Genomic DNA, 16,066 nt, shown 5'->3' on the forward strand with positions numbered 1-16,066 from the left:
CAGCGGGAGCTTAAAGGAATCATATTCTTAGCGGTAAGAAACAGACACAACACCAAGCTACACACACACACACAGGACACCCGCTATTTTAAAGGAATCGTATTCTTAGCGGGTGTCCTGTGTGTGTGTAGCTTGGTGTTGTGTCTGTTTCTTACCGCTAAGAATACGATTCCTTTAAGCCGTTACCAACTAGCCCAACTTAATGTTTCAGCGGGAGCACTATGGCCAAGGAGCATGACGAGAACCGTCACTCCCCGTTTCCGGTGGCGTGTCAGAATTTTCGCTGTGTAGAGTAACTAACCTAACAGGTATGTAATTTGCCGTTTTAGCTTCCAAAACTGTTAATTATATCGCTTTATTGGAACCATCCCCATGTGCCGTAAGATCGGCGGTTCTAGCGCTTCGGTCTGGCAACCACGGAGTTACTGTTTCGGGAGGAGAAATGTGTTTTCATTTCAATACAGTTTTGTCCTCGGCCTTTGACCAGGCTGTATTCGGTGTAATTGGAAGCCTTTTATGCCTCTACTCTTAGGTTTCTCGATTACTTGGACGTTCAGCAGTTGGTTTCAGCCATGCAGCGAGCAGTTTCAAGCATAAGCTACGCCATAGCATGCCCTACGATCTGTGCGATATGGTGTCGCCGGAGTGGACCCTTCGCCCTAATGTAAACAACTCTCCTCCTGTGAACATCAGGCCGCGGCTGCAGCTGGGAATTGGAGCTTTAAAGCTGCTCATGGGTCGGAATGCATATGGCTAGTGACGTGAACAGTGAATCCAGTGGGAGTGACTCCGGCTCAACTCCGGAAGAGGAGCGAATTCGACGACTGTTCCAAACCTGTGATGGCAATGGAGACGGTTACATTGACAGGCTAGTGAAGTTTTGTTCCTTTAAGCAGCGATCTCTGTGGACTACTTTCTGTTGAATGCCCTGTACCTGTGCTTCAGGCTTATACTGCTCGCAACTGATAAATTAGATTAAAAGAGCCAGTCACTGTGGCGGATTTAGCGGGAAGCAAGCTTCAACTCGCATAAAAGTATGTAAGCGATGACGCCCGTAAAGATTCGTCTCTGTCATCATTCTCATGAATTTAAGGTATCTTGGTTCGCTGTGCATATGTCAAGCTGTTGAGTTCATGATATCCTGTTAGAGAACTGTGCACAAATCGGTTTCCTTGGCGTTCATTCTTCAGCATGCTTCAAAATCACGCTACACAGCAGCTGTTCGTAATTTATGCGCGTTAAGCGGCGGTGACCATAATAAGGATCTGAATGCCGTTAGGATCTGCATCAGAGTGCCTGCTGTGCACAGCCGAAACTGTTAAGTGCGACTTTACCATTGGTAGTTTAGTAATACACCTAATGCACTGTAGCCGTCAAACTTGTGCAGTAGGGCCAGGAAGGGAGTTTCACATTTCTATAGTGCACGAAAAAAATCCCTTTGATTAAGTCAGTATGAGAATTAAAAGATGAAATGGTTTACTTGCATTTACAAAGCGCAGAAAAACGAGGACGATGGAATAGAAAATTTTAGCGCGGACTCTCCTAAGTGCACGAAGTAAAACAGGCACAGGCTAACTTAATACAAGCGGCAGATAGCCGCATTTACTGCCGATTCCATTTTTCCGTGCTAATTTCGTTCGTCACACGAGGGCGTTATGTTTTGATCTGTTGTGTTGTTTTTACGTTATGCCGTTTTTGTGTTGTTCTTGCATTGTTGTGTTCAAAACATAGTTATCAACATTATAAGCAATTTCTTAGCATCCCGATTCTGTCTTTTCTTCATGCCACATCAGCCAAGACCTGCTGGCAGTGTGTCGACAGCTGAATCTAGAGCACAGTGTTGCAGAGCTCATGGAAGAGCTTGGAGCTGATGAAGATGGGCGGATCTCGTACGCCGAGTTCCTGCGGCGTCGCATGCAGCTTATGGGTGAAATCAATGCCCTTACACATCAGGAAGAAGATGAAGTGCTTGAAAAGTGCCCCACTACATCGGCACAGGCCTCTTGTTCCTGGAGAGCAGAGAGTGATGCTAGTCAAGGTATGACCATGGATGCACAATGCTTGTCGAAAGATGTTTCACCTAGGTACTACTGTGTGCAGAAACATCAATCAGTGTTTCTTATCAGTAGGAAATAAAATAATTCGGTTTATTCTTTTTCAAAGCTACAAACGAAAGCGCTTATTTGTGAAATAAGACTGCTTCAGTGCTTACGCCACCTGGAAGGTTACAGACCCTGTGCTGTAATTTGTTCAAAACACTGCAGTTTCCAAGTTAAACTTAGAGGAACACTGACGACAAAAACATGTTGGCCTCAATCGATAGGGTATGGGTATCGCAAAGAAACCATTCTCACTGAAAACTGAGATTTCATAAGCTAGAAAAAAAAAAATGGAGAAACAGATGTTGCCATCATTGGCCTATTTCACAAGTTAAATACATGCGTTGGCAGTGAATTTTTGGAAGCAGATCCCAGGGGCTAGGATGCACCACCATTCACATTAAAACAGTGGCAGCCGTTCTTTTCAGTAAGGACCTCACAAATTTGAATCGACCGGCATTAAAATTTTTCTCAATTTTCTCGCTGATGAATGCATCCTTTGCTGGCGAATGAACGTCAGTTTTACTGATAACAATAATTAAATGAAGTTGTCTTTAGTGTCCCTTCAATATCACACGTTATAGATTATTATTAACACCAAAACGATTGCTGAAATGGGCAACATTTTTTTTCTCTATCCCACATGCATGGTCTTAGAGAGATCTGGGCTGATCAGGCATGATTCCTTACAGGGGTCATGCCCAGAGGTTGACAAATTATCTACTGAAATTTTTGTGTTGAAGAGCATGATGCATTATGAAAAAATATTTGTCTTAAGTAAGGTAAAGAAGTTCAACTGTATGGCATCCTATAACTGATTTTGCACAGCAAAGGTAAAATTATTGCCATCCTTGGGTGTAAACATATATTGACCGAAGCTTTGTTCTGTGCTGATATGCCTAATGATTTTGAAAGAATAAGGTAATCATATCCGACTAAGAGCAGAATGGACAAGAAACAGAACTAAAATGAATGAAAATTGCACAGCCTGCACCACTCATGGAGGATCTGAATGTGTATCATGTGTTGCCATTTTTGTGAAGTCATATCTGCTCACATTGCTTGCCAAATGTGTTCTTAGATGCGTATTTCTTGGGGTTCAAGAGTGCATGCATATGTGTGTTCCTGATCTATGTTTCCCTCTACCACCTCATATGATTGTGCCTGCTTAAGGTATTGCTCTAATGGAGTTGATGAACTGTACTTTTTTTATTATTAATGAAATCTTTGAGCACATGTGCACAACTCTTGCCTAATCCCTTGCCAAATGCATGCACTGCAGGGGCACTGTCGGAGCGGCATGAAAGTTGGGAGTTTGACTCTGGCACCAGGGACCTGAGCCCAGAGCCCAACACGTTGCAAAGGCTGATTGAAGCTTCAGGGCTGCCTGTACCAAACAAGGCCAGTGATCTGCTTGAGCTGGCCAACAAAGTAAGCAGCCAGTTATTCTTGTTAATTTAATGTGTCAAATAAACGAGAAAAGGCACACCTCGCATTCAGTAGGCTGCCTGGAAATGCGATTGTAATTTGGTTAAGCCTTTAATTTGAAGGCAAAGTTATCATTCTAAGGAGTACTGAAAGGAAGCCATTGCTATGGTGGTGATTTACTTTATGAACTGCATGTCATGCTTTACTTAATGAATTACATCTGTTGTGTTGTGTTCTCAATGATAACCAGTGAAGTTGGCTGCAAGTGTGCCACTGAAACCTTGCGCTATCACAGACCTGTTGTGAATTCATTCTTCCTCCTCCAGTATACCTTGCTTGTCAACATGGGGTTATGTTATGATTTAAAGAGCTTTTTTCTTCTGTGTCAGTGTTCAGAGCTCAGCCGTGTTGCTTACTGTTTGCGACATTCACTGAAAACTTTTATTCAGCTTCACCTGGCTGCGCTATCGTCACTGAAGAATGAGGTGTATGACCTTGCTGGTCGGCTGCAACAAGTGTCCCAGGAAAAGGAAGCTCTGGAACGGAAGCTGAGCAAGCGTCAACTAGAGAGGCTGCAGGCTACCCGGGACCGTGAAGACCGGCTAGAGCAGCAGGCACAGCGCTACGAGGAGCGCATCATTGAACTTCACAGTGTCATCGCTGAGCTCTCCAAGAAGCTTGACCTTCAGAGAGCTGCAATTATCAAGTTAGTGCCTGCTTTGTTTCTCCATCTCTGCGGGACGCACAGTGGCGTGATACATCACCACGTACCCTGTTTGCAGATGACAACACTAATACGAACCACCATCTGAACGCACTCACTAGCTTTATCATATGTTACATATTTTGCATCCAGTGGCATATTGCATTAGAATATGTCACTTGCAGCCATCAAAAAATGTAGGTCTAAGAATATGCTTTAATGCGTGTGTGCTGCAGGTTTTTTTCCTATGCAGTCAACATTGAAAGCAATCCCCCCTTTTTTGTTTTCTTTTATGTGGTTGCTAATCTTTAAGTCGGTTATGTGACTGATTCTGGGGATCATAACGAAACTGTTGGGCATTAGCTTCCCTCCACCCAGCTCAAGCTGCCACCAAAGTTATAACGCTTATTGTTGATGATACTTAACTCCTCTGTCTTGATTTTGTTATGCTGTATGCCCATGAAGGAGCCCATAAGGGCTATTGCATCAGCATCTACCACAGTGTGCAGAGGCCGTGCCTAGTTCTTTTCTCAGATGAACAAAAAACTAGTAACTTGAGCAGTTCTGCTGCTGGAGGAAATGTCGGGCTACAGCACTACATCGAAATGCTTAAAGTTGTGTCTAGGAAGAGAGCTATAAAATCGACATGTTCAAGAACAGAATATCCAGAGTTGCAGCTTCACCTATCGCGTCATAGCTGTTACGAAGAGAGCGCTCAGCTTAGGAGTGAGCCTTTCTAATGAGTGAAAAAGAGCATTAATTTTCATTTGAACATCGAAGAAGGAGCACGAGGTGTTGTACAGACAGTGAAATTGTCCTTAGTGAAGTGCTGGCTTCTGGCAATAACGGCAATTGTAACTAACCCACATGATCTGCCACTGTGTCAGGAACTACTGAATTGTTAAACACTGGCCATAGCTTTGCTGAGTGGCTGCAATAGTGGCTGCTTCAGTATGCTACATATGGTTCGGTGGTTGACGTACTTAGAAAGCATTACTCTAGCTGCCACAAACTGCAAAATTGAGAACTCTGACATCAGTTAGTTCATCATGTAATAGTATTGCACTAAACGAACATGTTGTGATCAAGCAACAGAGGTTTGGTTTATAGTTTATGGGGGTTTAACGTCCCAGGGTGACTCAGGCTATGAGGGACGCCGTAGTGAAGGGCTTCGGAAATTTTGACCGCCTGGGGTTCTTTAACTTTCACTGACATTGAACAGTACACGGGCCTCTAGAATTTCGCCTCCATTGAAATTCGGCCGCCGCGGCATGGATCGAACCGGCGTCTTTCGGGTCATCTGCCGAACGCCATAACCAATGAGACACCATGGGGGTAGAGATTTTGATTTACTGTTTTTGTTTTCCTGGCTTTTCAGATAATAAAGCTTGTAATTTGAGTATTTTTTATAAACCGACAAACTGAATTAATGTGATTGTGCTGTATAGATAGACCAGCGACCTTACCCAGCATAGTTGCTGTTTACAGTTAAACTGCAATTTGCTTAATTCATTTTTTATATCTCATCTCTGGCATAGACAAGTTATTGTTCCTCAGCTGTGTATGGACTGAAGTCAGTTTTTTGGAATACATGTGAAGAAACTCAGTTTCAGTTAACAAAAAGATTGTTGAAAGCACTCTTGCAAAAGCATGGCCTGTTTTAGATGTCTGCTTTGCTGTCGCTATGCTTCCGTTTTCTTATTGACCTTAACATTTCTTCACAGGGAAGAAGATGAGTTCAGCCAGCAGTCAGGGGATGAGTCAAGGATCAGTGATGTCTTGAGCCACTGCACGAGCAACGAAAACTTAGCTACAGAATCAATTAGTGACAAAGGTAACCGCGTCCTTCTAATCCACTTTTGCACTCTTTTGCATTTTTAACTAAAGCACATTGTGCGAGCATTGATGCTGAACCGAATCTTTTATTTCAGACAACGAATCCCCACCAGAGTTCACTGATGTTATTTCTGGAAAGTGTGCCACTACGGAAGTGGTTGTTCCGATGCAAACTCATGAAGGAGAGGATACCAGCAGTGGCCTTGGAGATAATGAAAGCTTTGATGATAAACCTCAGGTAAGACAATGGTGCTCATTGGAAAATATCCTTTCTGAAGGAAGCGCATAGCTTTTTGTGTTAGGGATGATAATTCTCTGCTGTACCAACAGCTGACTGAAGTGCATCACTTTCATCACTACTGCAGTCTGGAGTTATTTTGCTTAGCAATAAAATGAAAGCTGAAAACTTTGCAAAAGCATACAGCACCTCATGCACAGTGACATATAGCAGTGCCAGTATTGTAATGCTCGTCGTCAGTGTTGTGACTGGTGACTTTGCCTTGCTGCTGTCAGGTGCAGCGGCATGCACTGGTAGTGCTTGTAGCTTTAGATTGCTATGTGACTACAGCATTGGCTCTTTGTGGGAAAACTCTTGATAATTATCTTATGACTGCAGTGACTATCACGAAAGGTATAGTGGGAAACACATATGACACTTAAAAGCTGTGTTGGAAGCAAAGATTTTTTTTATGTACACATGCACAACTTAATTCTGTGAAGCCTAATTTTCATGTTATGCACTATTCATTTAATTGAATTGTACATGACTTTGGCTGTGCTATTGGGAGATCTTTCGTTAGGGCCATCTTAGCGTGCTTAACGTAAACGCTTCTTTATGATGCAAAGCAATACCTATTCTTCAGTTGAGCGTAGGCTCTTAGGAGGACATGTGTGTGTTCATGTGTGCGTGTGTGCATGCGCTGCACCATTCCTCCCCGAGCATCTCGCACCAACTTGCCCGAACCTTTACGCAGGCTCTTAGCTTCTGTGCAATCATTATACTTATTGATGTATACCTTGCAGCTCTAAGGAGGCCCTGAAACTTTCTCGCTTGTTTTTATTTTATTTTCTTAATTCTCTTATGGTCTCTTATGGTTTTCATCACATCCGGGTGATTTTCATTGCATCACTGAGAATGAAATTGCATTGTACAGGAAGAGAGGAAGGCATGCTCATAAGTGCATTGTCGTAAGAAAAGTGTAGGAAGGTGTTCCATGGGGACATATAATAGATCAATGCCAGCACATTAAAGAGTGTCAACAGAAGAGGGAAAGCTTCAGGGGTGAACAAATGCCATCATTGATGGAACTTTCACAGACACTTTGCAAGTGGTCCGGATTACATCTGCAGTTTATTGCACAGTATATATGCAGTATAATTGTAAAAAGGTGAATAAATATTTTATTGTTTTTTTTTTGCAGTAGATGAGGTGTTGATGATAAATATTACACACCAAAGCAGTTGCACAGGGTATAGTGACGCATGTGATGCTCAACCAACTGCATTTGTGGCTAGACAAGGAACCCAGTCAAAAAGATGGGCAACAAGAAAGGGAGGCACATATGACAGTACAGGGAAATAGCTATGCTTTATAGGAGAAACGCATTCTCCAATATGGCTAACAGATCATGTGCAGAGCAAACTGCAACAGCAAAACTGACAATGATAGTGAGGAGACAAAACATACGGCAAATCTGTCACCTGCTTTCTAAAAAGCTGAATTCTTTTTCCAGTTGGCAGAGCGGAGGTGCACTGATGCAATCATCACCATGCATCCTGATGTAATAGGCTTCCAAAAGTTCATGTTCTTTTCTGTCCCTGCCTCTTCCAAGAATGCTGATGTTGCTAAACATCAGATGGTGTTCTCAATCCCACCCTCCATTACGCGTTCTTCGTCTTTTTTGACTGGGTTCCTCTTCAAGAATGTACCAACTGGCCCTGGTCTAATGCTCTTGCAGCTGTAGTTGGGTGGTAATTTTTATATTGCATGCGGCTATTAAATAACTTAAAGAATTTGCAGCACTACAAGAAACACATATTGCCGTACCTAGTGTAAGCTGTGGATCTTTTAGTCTGCTGTATCGGATGGATACCAAACATTGAGGCACTCATGGAAGGCATAAAACCCAGTCGTCTCTCACTGTTGAAGAAAAAGAAAATGGCACATTGTATCCAGAAATCGGAAGATGTTATTTAGATAAAGTTGGATATTAAATAAGGCTGTTTCTTTGCGGTCTTTTCAGAGGATTATATTTCCTTCATTACATCAATTCCTTTACTGCCTTGCCAGTGGAGGCAGCGCGAAAAGATGAGGACGAACACGAAAGGCAGACAGTACTGGCACTTAACTAGTTTTTCAGTGCCAGTCCTGTCTGCCTTTCATGTTGGTCCTCGTTTTTTGCCTGCCTCCCCTCGCTGTGCAAACAGATCAACAAAATGTCACAAATAGGTTGCAGAACCAAAAGGGCTAGGCACAGGCCGCAAGCAGTGAAGCAGTGTCCCAGCTGCAAGAGCTCATGCGAATTAAAGAAGTGTATTAAGAAACGAAAGCAGTTGGCAAAATCTCATAGTAAAAAAATCTGTTTAAAGAATTCTTGAGCATCGTTGGAATGTATTGGGAGCCCTCTGCCGTGCATTACCTCGTTGCCTTGGTGTACCTTATACGCATGGAAATCCATGAATTACTGCAGGGCTTCCACAGCAGCAGCAGCAGTCATGGTGTGCATGGTGGCCATGTCACCACCGTTGAACACAGGGCCACATCGTGCCAAAGCCTGCAGGCATCTCAGCTGCAGGAAGAAGTGGCTGCTCTGCGCTCGCAGAACATCGGCCTCCAGGAGAGGCTGGCTCGTCAGGAGGCTGATCTGCAGCGGGCAAGAGCCGCTACAGCTGCACTGCGCGAAGAGAGGGATCGCTGCCAGCGCAAGGCAAGTCGTTTTCTTGTCGCCGATGCTACAGCAACTTTTTTGGTTTGCGTGGGTCGCAAGGTTTAAGGACATACTTTTTTTTTAGGAAATTTTCACAAATTGACTAACATTCATAAAAAAAAAAACTGGTTGTGCAAGCAGTAGCAAATACAATTCAGGTGTCCAAGTGCTGATTGTGGCCTCTTTGGCATTAATTTAAATTTGCCAAAAGACATGCTAAGCACTTTCACCTTGTGGCAGTATAGTTTCAATGTCTTAAGTGCTTGGGAGCATCACAGTTTATCTGTACATGCACATGCACCTGCCGCCTTTACTTGCTTTTGTCAGCCCGCTGTTTTGTTCCTTCATTCACTCAATTTTGGCTCTGTTGCCCTGCCTGTGGGCAGGTACTTATGAATGGTGCAGCTCATCATTCAATGCCGCATTTCGCTCAGTCCTGTTTTAAGCTTGCTGTGCACTGAGTAATCACACTCATACTATCTTGTAGATTCTACCTCTGTGACCGTATTCCGAAATTTCACCATTGAATGAAACTGAAAAATTGAGCTGGCACCAAGAAAAGAAAATCGAAATTGATAAGGTTGCTGAATTCGCATTTTTGCATGGTACCACAAGGTGTTAATTATACTCGGGTATTTTTTGAGGAAGTTTAAAGTGCTCCTAGTAACCTGCCTGGCCTTGGTCCTATATCACTAGTGCAGAATGGAAGGCTTTGATGCCTTCACTGGCATCTTTATGACACATCACACAAGCACCTGTAGTGTTGCTGAGACACTAGTATAGAATCGTGTTTTATGACAGTGGTAAATGACGTGTTTTATGACTGTGCGGTAAATGAACATAAGAATGCGCCGGTCTTGCTGCTGTAGCATTTCAATGCACACTAAGAACAATATCCGATTTTAGTTCTTCGTAAAAATCACTTGTATGGCTTTGTGGCTGTGGTGATGTTTGTTTTGCAGCAACGGATCCATTTGTTGAATGAAACTGAAAAATTGAGCTGGCACCAAGAAAAGAAAATTGAAATTGATAAGGTTGCTGAATTCGCATTTTTGCATGGTACCACAAGGTGTTAATTATACTCGGGTATTTTTTGAGGAAGTTTAAAGTGCTCCTAGTAACCTGCCTGGCCTTGGTCCTATAGCACTAGTGCAGCATGGAAGGCTTTGATGCCTTCACTGGAATCTTTATGACACTATTGACATCACACAAGCACCTGTAGTGTTGGTAAAGACAAAAAATGGTAAAGACAATGGTAAATGACTTGTGTTTTATGACTGTGGGGTAAATGAGCATGAGAATAATGCGCCGGTCCTGCTGCTGTAGCATTTCAATGCACACTAAGAACAATATCCGATTTTAGTTCTTCGTAAAAATCACTTGTATGGCTTTGTGGCTACGGTGATGTTTGTTTGGCAGCAACGGATCCATTTGTTGCTGAAGTCGTCACTATCTGTTTATGAAAATGGCTACTGGCAATGATTACCTGCATTTTATTTTCTGGCCTTATCTAGCTTATAAAAGCTCAGTTTTTAGTAAAATTGGCCTTTCTGTAATTAAAATGTGCTAATCTACCAATACAGGCTAACTTCAGTTTGCACTCGGTGTCCAGTTGAGCGTCAGTGACTTCATGATGTCTCTAAACACATTTGGCCCATGTGGCTTTCCCAGGTCCGTGACCTGCAGCAACGTGTGGCCACCAGTCCCCAGGGCAGCTGCAACCTAGCACTGGGCGGAAGTTCATCTCCGCTGGCTGAGCAGGCAGTGCCACCTGTGGCCAAGATGGCTGAACGTATACGGCTGCGCAAGACCGAGCCACCTGCCTCACAGAGGCTTATCCTCGGTTCAGAGATGGCCAACCTTGGGGTGAGGACCAGTCTGTTACCTTCATAGGTGTAACGATGCACTCACACTTGCAAGCTGTGAAGGGCATGCGACCAGCAGTGTTTTTCGACTAGGGTGTGATACAGTAGTCCTGATGTTCACACTAGCAAGCACCACTTGAGATTCTTTTTCCCGAATGGTCTCGTATGTTACGAGAGAGTTAAATCCAGACTGTTACTGGCAACAGGAAGCTGTATGTACTGTAGAACTAGCTTCGCATCATTTTCGAAGTGCCACTGATTGGTTTAGCAGTTTGCAAGTCAGGGTTGCAAGGCTGCAAAGCTGAGCAGCTTGGGACCATCCTGGGACTTGCTTTTCCACCAAAACGGTTGCACCTCTGTAACCGCCTTCGCGACAACCTCCACGACTTGCATGCATGAATGCACATTAACCGTTACAGCCACAGGCAAATTTGTTCAAGTCTCAGGACATGAAAGAGTAATTCTTTTGACTGTCTGTCTGCATTTCATGGACGTGTGGGTATGCTTTAATGTGACATTGCAAAAACAGGAAACTGTGCCTTACTACCTGTACTACTAGTGTATCCACCTGTTTATCTTCAGAGAAAGTGCAAATAGGCCATTTTGGTATAGATGGATGTATACTAGCATTTTGATCAATCAGTTTGTTAAGCTTTTCATTAGATGGCCCCAATGCATTGTGTTAAAACCAGCCTGCAGTAAATAAAAGTGTCTCACAGACTTTACAGAAAGCTTTGCAAATAATAAGAACTTCTGTTTGAATTCAATACAAATTTTGAGCTGTCTGTGGCTTTGAACTTTAGATTAACTACATTTCTATAAATTTATTATACAGTCAAAACTCGATTTAACGAAACCCGATTTAACGAAAATCTCGATTTAACAAAGGTATCCTAATTCCCCCTCAGACGCCCATAGGGCTCAATGCTTTGACTAACCCGAAATAACGAAACTGATTCCGTGATCTGTCCCGATTTAACGAACCTTTTTTCGAGAAATAAAGGTGAAAAAGTGTTAATTTTTGGTCTATTTTGTAGACAGCACCCCAAAATTTATTGATTGCGAGTCAGCGGTAACAGCGCGGAGCATCTTCATCCCGTCGCTTTTTTCAAACTGCGCGGCGCAAAACGAGTTTTAATTTTGAGTCGAGCTCACGAGATGGCGCCAGCAGTAAAAAAGTTTCGTGCCACATTTCATAGATGGCGCTGTTGCAGTTCACGTGTTTTTTTTTTGTGTGTGTTTGTGTGTTGTGCTCTGTGTTCGCTCTTGTGCGGATTTCCCCGTGCCTTTGAACGCACGTCTTTGTCAAGCTCAGCTTGTTAGGCCTCCATCAGTCTAGCCTTGCTATCGTGAACGCGGACGTGGTGTGTGCGAGCAAGCGCGCCGCTAACCCTCCTGACTAGCAGATGGAGCCCTGCAAGAAACGAAAAAGGCTTACCCTGGACGAGAAAGCAGACATAATTCGTGCTGTGACAAGTGGACAGAAGAAATGTGACGTGGCTGCATCACATGGCATTCCAGCGAGTACTCTCTCCACAATATTGAAAGGGAAAGATGACATCCTCCGCGCCACTTCGTCGGGGAATCTCTCGCGCAAAAAAACGCTGAAGACCACTCCTTAAAGCAAAATGGAAGAGGCCCTCTTCGCCTGGTTTATGGATTTGCGGGCGAAGAATAGTATTCCCGTGAGTGGAGACCTGCTCCAACAAAAAGCTCACTCTTTCGCGTGCTTGCTGGGCGACAACGAGTTCAAGGCAAGTCCCGGCTGGCTGTCGCGCTTCAAAGAACGACACGGCATCGTCGGGAAAGTGCTTAGCGGTGAAGCGAGCAGCGTAAGCATGGCTGTAGTCGGCGACTGGCAGTCTGAAAACGTGCCCGACATTCTGGGAAAATATGCCCCCAGCGACGTCTACAACGCCGACGAGAGCGGTCTATTCTACCAAATGCTGCCTAAAAAAACACTCGCCCTGAAGGGGCAGGCGTGCCACGGCGGCAAACACAGCAAACAAAGGCTGACTCTTTTGATGTGCGTCAACATGGATGGCACCGACAAACGAGACCCGCTTGTCATCGGAAAGAGTGCGAGGCCGCGCTGTTTTAAAGGCACCAAAAAGCTTCCTGTGAAGTACGTTGCCAATTCAAAGGCCCAAACGCAACGTCCGTGGTTCAGCCCTTGGATCAAGGGATAATTAATAGCGTGAAGTGCGCATACAAGCGTCGAGTCGTCGACAGAGTTCTCCTCAACCTGGAGCTGAAGCGCGAGACGCGCGATTTTTATGGCGGTTGAGATGGTGGCGGCGGCTTGGAGAGCATTGAGGCCGTCGATAATTGTCAACTGCTTCAGGACTGCCGGTTTCGGTACACTAGGCCCTGAAACTGCCAAAGCTGGTCCGGACTGCGCGAGCGCCGTGCACGAGGATGAAGATGCCTGGGAACACCTTCGCTCAGTGGATGAAGTGCCCACAGGCATAAGTTTCTCAGACTACGTGAACGCCGACGCAAACGCAGTCACAACGGAAGTTTTGACTGATGCTGATATGTTGCGGCTTGTAGGAAGCGTGGAGGGAGTGACGGCTGAAGACGCTGCCGACGACCCTGCAGGTGCCGAAGCTCCCGTGCCGACACCAGGTCAGGTGATGGATGCTCTCGATCTGCTGCGACATTTTGCCGGCGCACACGAGGGGACGGAAGACGCGCTGGACGCACTTCAGACCTACGAGAAATCGGTGTGGCCGTTGCTCACAAAGCGCACGCAGGCAAAGATCACCGACTTCTTTGGCGGAAAATAAATTTGTAGTCCCCTCGGGCCTTTCTTGTCGAGTAAGAATTTTTGTTGTTTCTTTTCATACGCGCTAGCGGCGCCGGTCGTGGTGTTGGCGCTACCCACTCGAAAGTAGTGCAGGGGGTCATGACGATAACCATACGGACCCCCAAAGATTGCGCTAGTTGTATGATTACCAACTTTGGCGCCAATTTGTCATTAGCTGTGTGGCTTGCCGTCCCGTCGGCGGTATTTAGGGAAGATTGTTGCGCCGCTAGCCGAACCGTCCTTTGGGTCGGTGCTACCGGCGTGAATTCGTCACGCGCGAGTGCGACGAAAGGTGAAAATGGTACGTGCTAACCGATACGACCGGGATAAGCTGGTACGGTTTATGTGGATGCAAAATGCATTATGTTCAATGGGTGCTCAGTCGGGGACTTGACTTTACTACTTTTAAAACGAAAGTACTGTTTAAGCGGGTACGTTTTAACGAGGTTTTACTGTAATCGAATGTACTGAATTATGTGCCCAAGAAATGCCTCATTCAATTTAACGAAGTTCTCGATTTAACGAAATAATTCACGGCTCCCCTCAACTTCGTTAAATCGAGTTTTAACTGTATGTTGATACAGAGAGCAAGAGTGTAAACTAGCCTAATTTATGTTATACACCTATCGCTGCTCGCAGCTGAAAGCTGACAGTGCTTGTTGGGCTACATGCAAGAGAGCTGTAAGTAAACGGGTACCAAGGTTTTTCTCATCACTAGAGTAATAGCATAACAACGTGGCTGCACACAATGTAAATGCTCCCCAGAGAGAGCCCTTGAGATGTTCAAGGGAATCAGGCTTTTTTTGCTTGGCCAGTCTTCGTTTCATTCAGAGTTAATTAACTGGTTTGGCTCTGCTGCTGTTGATTATGTTTTCATTTCTCCTTCAGAAGAGTATTGCATTGCAAGTGGCTTAAGTTAAGTACATGCCTTCTTTCGTATTTGGCACTTTACTGAGGTGCCATAGCACAGAGTTTTAAGCAGTGTTTTGCTGTTCTCAGCAGGAACTGGAAACAGTGATAAAGTGGAACCTCTCCGACCAACTTTAACATGTGCAGATCTCCAGCAGCAAAGTTGCTGAACAGTTGGTGCAGCAACTGCAAGAAGAGGCTCACACACAGGAAGCCATTGCTGCCCAGAGACTCTGCTCTTCGGGCTCTCCGCTGCCTGAGGGACGCTTGCGTGAATTTGAAGTTGAGATTGAACGCGTGAGCAGTAAGGTGAGTGCATTTGAGCTGGCTGCGTATTCTTGCTGATGATTGACCGGTATGATTTTGAGTCAGTTTGTTCTGTATTGTTGCTTATCAACAGTGACAAAATTTCTGCTCTTTGCAACAGCTTGCGAAAATTTAAAGGCGATGTCAAGGCACAATAAAGGAGTACACTAAATCAAGCTAGACTGGGATGTTAGTGTCCCAAGATTGCAAATATCTAATTTCTGCCAAGGTAAGCTTGAATAAGCCAGAAAATTGTGGAAAAGTGAACGACTAGCAATTTCTCAAGAATTCTGGAAACTGCACCTGCTAAAGTGAATTTTTCAGCGGCAGTGACTGGCTCACTGCTTTCACTTAAGTGTAATGCAGTTTCTATGGAGACGGCAAGTACGGTCGAAATAGGTGCGCAATATGATGAGATTATGAAAATGCGAAGTGCTAGTTGACCTTTTCAGCCTATGTGAAGCCATTGCAAGCATCAACTTCACAAGAAGCGTGCTTTCTGTTCGATGACCACTGAGCCTGCATGTTGTCATTGCTGCTGCCGAGTCATTCAGTTCTTTGTGGGCACAAGTCATCCCAGTAAAGATTTTCCTTTGCAAGCCTTTTCGCTGTCTTCCTGACTGTTGAACTGCAATCACCACTATGTGACATATATTAGTGTGGGCAGAGAAAAAGAAAGAAAAATAATGTTGCCCAGCCCACACCGCCACTGGCACAGTGGGCTTACCACTATGTGACAGAGGTTAGATTGGGCGAAAGAAAAAAAAAGATTGCCCTGCCCGCACCGTTTTGCGATACAGCGGGCTCCACTGTGTGACATATATTAGTGTGGGCAGAGAAAAAAGAAAGAAAAATAATGTTGCCCAGCCCGCACTACCAATGTCCGCTATGTGACATATATTAGTGTGGGCAGAGAAAAAGAAAGAAAAATAATGTTGCCCAGCCCGCACCTCCACTATGTGCCAAAAAGTATGGTGGGGCAGCCTAAAAAGAATGTAAACAGTTAAGACTATGTGACAGTAAGAATCTCAAGGGCTAGCAAAAAAATATTTGCGTCACCTGAAGCTTTTATTAAACAAACAATATCTTCAAGTTGAAGCATGGCAAATACATTCATGCTAATATTTTCACAGCTATGGTTGCTCACCACTACTTAGTCATGCGGTGGTTACTGCTGAACTGGC

The 16,066-nt window shown here is 44.4% G+C and overlaps 1 protein-coding gene across 1 annotated transcript in view; it reads left to right on the forward strand.

Moving 5' to 3' along the window:
- Positions 1-412: 412 nt before the first annotated feature.
- Positions 413-16,066, forward strand: part of LOC144093562 (colorectal mutant cancer protein) — a 39,650-nt gene continuing 23,996 nt past the window's right edge. Inside the window, exons 1-9 of the mRNA XM_077627095.1 lie at positions 413-868; positions 1,794-2,038; positions 3,382-3,530; positions 3,977-4,233; positions 5,955-6,064; positions 6,162-6,304; positions 8,757-8,993; positions 10,665-10,859; positions 14,724-14,885. Coding sequence (XP_077483221.1) covers positions 744-868; positions 1,794-2,038; positions 3,382-3,530; positions 3,977-4,233; positions 5,955-6,064; positions 6,162-6,304; positions 8,757-8,993; positions 10,665-10,859; positions 14,724-14,885 — 1,623 coding nt within the window. The 5' untranslated portion in view covers positions 413-743. The remainder of the gene's footprint in view (positions 869-1,793; positions 2,039-3,381; positions 3,531-3,976; positions 4,234-5,954; positions 6,065-6,161; positions 6,305-8,756; positions 8,994-10,664; positions 10,860-14,723; positions 14,886-16,066) is intronic.

This window comes from Amblyomma americanum, chromosome 6 (assembly GCF_052857255.1).
Source record: "Amblyomma americanum isolate KBUSLIRL-KWMA chromosome 6, ASM5285725v1, whole genome shotgun sequence".
In the NCBI taxonomy this organism is placed as follows: Eukaryota; Metazoa; Arthropoda; class Arachnida; order Ixodida; family Ixodidae; genus Amblyomma; species Amblyomma americanum.